Raw genomic sequence first — 6,269 nt, forward strand, 5'->3', positions numbered from 1 at the left:
TGCAAAACTAACCTATGACGACTGAAATGTAAGTCGTCTAGCTTTTTTGGAGTTTTTTTTTAGCCAAACAATAGTAGACGACTTATTTTTCAGTCGTCCGAAATAACAGATTTCAAAGTCAATTGCAAAAATAACCTCTGCGTTGACCAGACGACGTATAGTTTAGTCGTCTGGACAACTTAGATTGAAGTCATCCGCGTCTTCTCCGCTTGTTTTTAAGTCTTCTACGTTAGTTTTTGAATAACTTGTATTTTTAAGAGTGATAAGTAACTTCAAGATATGTAAAACTCATATTTACAAAATATATTCTCTCCCTTACTTTTACTAAATTTGACTAAGTTTTTCAACGTAAACTTATAATAAAATATGATATGCTTTGACTAGTTACTATTGTTTATTTCCATCTCTTAAGTATTATTGTTATAGACAATAATGATGACTATTGTTATGAGTTGGAAGAATGGTTAAAATGCTTCTTAATTTGTAAATGTGTAAACACATTGTTAGCACATTTAATACATCTTGGAAAACATTATTACTGATTTTACAAAAAATTCACAACTAAAAGAGTAGACATGCAATTCACAAAACAGACCACAAACAAAGCTATTATAGATCATTCCTCTACAAAGACAAGCTTGGATTCCACTTGAGTAGACAAGACCACACGACTTTTAAGAAGTCCAGACGACTTCTATGGAGTCCAGACGACTTTCAGGAAGTTCAGATGACTTTGTCAGAAGACTTTTAGGAAGTTCAGACGACTTCCAGACGACTTTACAGGAAGTCCAGACGACTTTACAGGAAGTCCAGACGACTTTGTCAGAAGACTTCCAAGAAGTCCAGACGACTTCCAGACGACTTCCAGACAACTAACAGGTAAGTCGTCCCAGAAGTCTTCCAGATCTGAAAAACCTGCATATTAAATCCAGATCGAAAAACCTGTATATCCAAAAACGTTCAAATGGCTTAAAAACAGAAAAAATGAGTGAAAAATTAGATAGATCTACCTTTACAGAACACACAAAAATACATATCTAAAAATAATAGATCTACCTTTAAATTAGTGGAAGATGAGTACCATCTAATTAAAAACTTGCAAAAAGATAGATTAGTAAGAAAAACATGAGACAAAACTGGAAAATTCATATAAAGTTTGGTGTTTTCAAGTCAAAGAGATTAGAGTGGGTTTGGAGAGTTTTAGTTTGGGAAAAAAGTAAGAACTTTATACAACAAGAAGTTACCAAATGAAGAAAAATCAGACATAAGAACTTACCAAAACGCTCAGATCTATTATGAAAGGGAGACTTCGTCAGAAGACTTCCATGAAGTTCAGATGACTTCCTGGAAGTCCAGACGACTTCCCTGAAGTCCAGACGACTTCCTGGAAGTCCAGACGACTTCCTGGAAGTCCAGACGACTTCCTGGAAGTCCAGACGACTTTGTCTGAAGACTTCCAAGAAGTCCAGACGACTTCCAGACGACTTCCAGACGACTAACAGGTAAGTCGTCCAAGAAGTCTTCCAGATCTGAAAAACCTGCATATCAAATCCAGATATGAAAAACCTGCATATCCAAAAACGTTCAAATGACTTAAAAATAGAGAAAATGATTGGAAGATTAGATAAATCTACATTTATAGAATACACAAAAATACATATCTAAAATTAATAGATTTACCTTTAAATTAATGGAAGATGAGTACCATTTGATTAAAAACCTGCAAAAGAGATAGATTAGTAAGAAATACATGAGACAAAACTGAAAAATTCATATAAAGTTTGGTGTTTTCAAGTCAAAGAGATTAGAGAGAGGTTGGAGAGTTTTAGAATGATGAACATTACATTTTTGTTGCAGCCATTTGAGAGGAGGAGAGATAATGTGTAAATTTTTCTTTATATAGGGAGATAAAAAATCCAATTAGGTTAAATATTTTTGACTCAGACGACTTCCTGGACGACTTACATTTCAGTCGTCTGGTGAAAAAATTAAAACAGACGACTTACATGTAAATCGTCCAGAAGAGTTTAATATTTTTAGCGGGAAATTAAATATTTTTAGCGGGAAACTAAAATAGAAGACTTTCCAGACGACTTACAAGTAAGTCGTCTGGTTTAAATTATTTAAGCGGGAAAATAATTTTTTTAAAAAATTTTAGGCGGGAATATTTGGACGACTTACATGTAAGTCATCTGTTTTAATTTCTTCACCAGACGAGTGAAATGTAAGTCGTCCGAGTAAATTATTCAACAGACGACTAAAATATACGTTGTCCGAGTAAATTATTCAACAGACGACTGAAATATAAGTCGTCCACACCCTAAACATAACCCCTAAACTTAATTATCTAATTAAAGACTTCATAAAATCAAATCAAACTTGAAAAGTGTTTACTATACACATAAATAAACACATATAGGTGAAAACTAATTTTTGAAAAAAACATTTTAGTTTTCCAAAATCTAACCCTAACAATACATACAATACTACAACATATGTTTGCCAAACTCCTAAACCAAAGTATTTCATGATTCACTACTTCCACTCATCTATCTTCAAAACAAATCAATTTTATCATATCTTAATTTATATCACTTAAAACTATTTATAATTACTTGATTTTTATTTTTCACGCATCAAAATATTTTTTTACAAGATTTATAAATTATTTTTAAAATAAACCGGTACCAGACGACTTACACTTCAGTCGTCCAGACGACTTCCAACATCATACGACTCAGACGATTTACTAGGGCTATATTCGTAAAAATGGCTTCTGTTTTTTTGTTTGGTCACAAGGGGCTGAGCTGTAATTTCACTAGACTTTTAGGTTACTTTTGCATTTGATTCAAGTTTGGATATAGGTTTGGGGTTAAAATCAAGTTTGGATATAGGTTTGGGGTTAAAATAATGATAAATGAGTCTTTTTCTTTTTATTTGTTGATTTCAAAGTAAGTTTTTTCAGTTTAATGTTGTTTTGTATTATATTTTCTTTTAATTTTATTAATATTTCTTGTATAAGCATAATACTGTGAGGATTAAAATGATAAACAAGAAGTTAGTAAGAAGATATATAATTAAAAAGACTGAAAATTTGAAACTTAAGAATAGTAAATCTTAATTTTCACTATTCAAACGTCTAAGTTTAACATGTTAACCAAGTTGCTTTGGTCTAGTGGTATAAGAGCTCCAGCTGGAGTGCCCGCTCCTGAGTTCGAGCTTTGGCCACTGCGGAATTTACATGTGGGCTGCAGCATCCGAGACCGAAGACCGTTATACGGTGAGCCACATGGTGACGTCCTGGTAGCGCCCATGCTCACTTCGGTCTCTAGTCTGGACCACCTCGGTGGGGCCAGGATACTCGGTTAGCAAAAAAAAATAAGTTTAACATGTTAAAGTTGCTATAAAACTTCATATTTGAAGTCCTGAGATGCTTTTACGTAAAGAATTATACCTTTAATACTTTTAACTGTTTGTCCAAATATTTTACATATCTGTAAAAAACTACATGAACGTCATTCGTAGAAATATTACAACGCTTGTCACATGTATATGGAGAAGGGGCTAATCAAATGTTTGTTTTGGTCATGCATCATTGGTTTTTTTTTTTGAACCGACTTAAAAGATAAGTTAAAGGAAGTCATGCATCATTTGTTTCGCTCAAATACTGACAAACCATCCCTCTATATCATTACAAAGAATTATAAAAATTTATATTTAAAGTCATGAGATGCTTTTACCTAAAGAATTATACCTTTACACTTTTAATTATTCATTCAAATTATATTTTATATATCTATAAAGAAACTATATATGAATGTCATGCGGAATATTTCAAAGCTTACACATCTAGAGAAGCTAATCGAATGTTTGTTTTGGTCATAGGTTTCACTCAAACATAGATTTTTTTCTCTTTTTTTTGGTAAAATACTCACTCAAACATAGATGAACCATCTCTTATATAATGTTCAATGATCTTACATTAAAAAGCTAAGAGGCTCCATTAAAACTCAACCATGGAGAAAATGTCTAAAACTGTTTCTTTCTCTTCCGTTTCTTCTATTTCAAACCTTTCAGCTCTTCCTTCTTTCAATTCTATTCCTTCTTTCAATTCTCTTCCAGCTTCTCGACTCAAACAAACCTTTTCTCAGTCCATGATGGAGGAAGCCTTAGAGGCTGCAGAAACAATCATCAAGAAATGGGATCCAAACTCACAGTCCTACACAAAGATCATCTCTATGTTCAGAAACAGCAGAAAAGAAGCCAAAGAGTTCATCAGATGCGTCCGTGACTTACGCAGAGCGATGCACTTTCTTGTCTCCCAAGACTCCAAATCTGACAAGCTTGTGCTTGCACAGAACCTGATGCAAATTGGTATGTCCACGCTGGAGAAAGAGTTCTTTCAGATACTGTCTTCTAACCGAGACCATCTTGATCCTGAATCAGCCTCTGGTCATTCCACAATATCTAGCAATTCAGAGTTCGAAGTTGTTATGGAAAATGATGATGATGAATATGATGAGTTGAAGAAGGCTGGTGAATCAATCTCTCAGGTAGAGAACGCCTCGGCTCTGGTGATGTCAGACTTAAAGGTCATAGCAGAGACCATGATCAGATGTGGTTATGGTAAAGAGTGCATAAAAAGCTATAAGTTGATCAGAAAGTCAATCGTTGATGAAGGGCTACACTTGCTTGGCATTGAGAAGGTCAAGACCTCTCAGTTTCAAAAAATGGACTGGGGAATGCTGGAGCATATGATCAAGAACTGGATCAAATCTGCAAAGATTGGAGTCACAACACTCTTACGAGGAGAGAAGCTTCTATGTGATCATGTCTTCTCTGCATCCATTACAATAGGACAGTCTTGCTTTAACCAGATAGCCAAGGAAGCAGGACTCAATCTTTTCATGTTCCCGGAGCTCGTCGCCAGTAAGGAGAAGAAACCACACCATGAGAGGATCTTCAAGCTGATGGATCTCTATGCAGCTATCTCTGACCTTTGGCCAGACATAGAAATGATATTCAGCTTTGATTCATTAGCTTCTGTGAAAAATCTTGTCCTATCAACGCTCAAAAAACTCAAGGACTCCATCCACACGTGTCTAAAGGAGTTTGAGGTGACAATACATAAGGATTCTTATAAAGAACTTACTCCTGAAGGAGGAGTTCACAAGCTGACTCGGACAAGGATGAGTTTCATATCATCGTTGTCAGAATACAGCCGTGTCTTGTCTGAGATCCTTGCTGAGAATCCTCTTAAGAGAAACACTCGTTTGCTAGAATATTACTTCACGGCACCAATCTTGGAAGATGAACATGTAAACAACCACGCGTTCTCGGTCTATCTAGCTTCGCTCATACTTGTTTTCCTATGCAAGCTAGACACCAAAGCAGAGAGTTACAAGGATATGTGTCTCTCTTACTTCTTCATTGTGAACAACCTTCAGTTCGTAGTTGTTACCGTTCGTTCAACTCGCCTCAAGAGCCTCCTAGGAGACGATTGGCTCACGAAGCACGAAGCAAAAGTCAGAAGCTATGCTGAAAAATACGAGAAAGCAGCTTGGACTAATGTTTTCGCATCTTTACCTGCGAAAACAAGTGCGAAGCTATCAGCAGAGGAGGCCACAACATGTTTTAAGAGATTCCACGCATCATTCGCAGGAGCATACATGAAACAATCATCATGTGTCATAGAGGATGCAAAGCTTAGGGACGAGCTTAAGGTTTCGATAGCAAGGAAACTTGTACCAGAGTACAGAGAGTTCTACGAGAAGTACTTGCCAATGCTGAGACAGGACAGAAACATAGAGACGTTGGTGAGTTTTAAGCCTGATAACTTGGAGAACTACCTCTCAGATCTTTTCCATGGAACAACAATTATCAGTGACTCTTCTCATTCTGCTTCTTCTTCTTTGTCTTCTTCATCTTGTTGTTCAATTGGATGTGTAAAAAACTAAAGCTCACAGTTAGAAGATTGTCTCAGAGAGAATATTGATGCATACAAGTTTCATGATTGATGCACTTCCTTTCTTGTCACTGTCTTCTGTTAAACTAACGTAAACGCAACATATGAGAGAGCTTATTGTGAGTTTTGGTTAAGTTATTGTGCTGGTAATATTTTTCTGTCAATAAAACTAAAAATTAATTTGGGGTTAATAAATTATTTGGAAGAAAATTTGAGAAAATTTGGCGTTCTAATCAACTATACTTGTTTTATAGGAAAGAGTTGACTTTCTAAGGTTTTAATTCTTCTGGTTCTGTTTTTCGTT

The 6,269-nt window shown here is 35.3% G+C and overlaps 1 protein-coding gene across 1 annotated transcript; it reads left to right on the forward strand.

The window, feature by feature from the left end:
* Nucleotides 1–3,750: 3,750 nt before the first annotated feature.
* Nucleotides 3,751–6,015, forward strand: LOC106394801 (exocyst complex component EXO70H1). Its single transcript, XM_013835353.3, has one exon. It carries the CDS (start codon nt 4,017–4,019, stop codon nt 5,955–5,957), a length of 1,941 nt encoding a protein of 646 aa, XP_013690807.1. The 5' UTR covers nt 3,751–4,016; the 3' UTR covers nt 5,958–6,015.
* Nucleotides 6,016–6,269: the final 254 nt, after the last annotated feature.

The sequence above is a fragment of the Brassica napus genome, chromosome C4 (assembly GCF_020379485.1).
Source record: "Brassica napus cultivar Da-Ae chromosome C4, Da-Ae, whole genome shotgun sequence".
In the NCBI taxonomy this organism is placed as follows: Eukaryota; Viridiplantae; Streptophyta; class Magnoliopsida; order Brassicales; family Brassicaceae; genus Brassica; species Brassica napus.

Coding starts and splice junctions, on each gene's coding strand:
- LOC106394801 (XM_013835353.3), top strand. CDS start 4,017: ATGGAGAAAATGTCTAAAACTGTTTCTTTCTCTTCCGTTTCTTCTATT.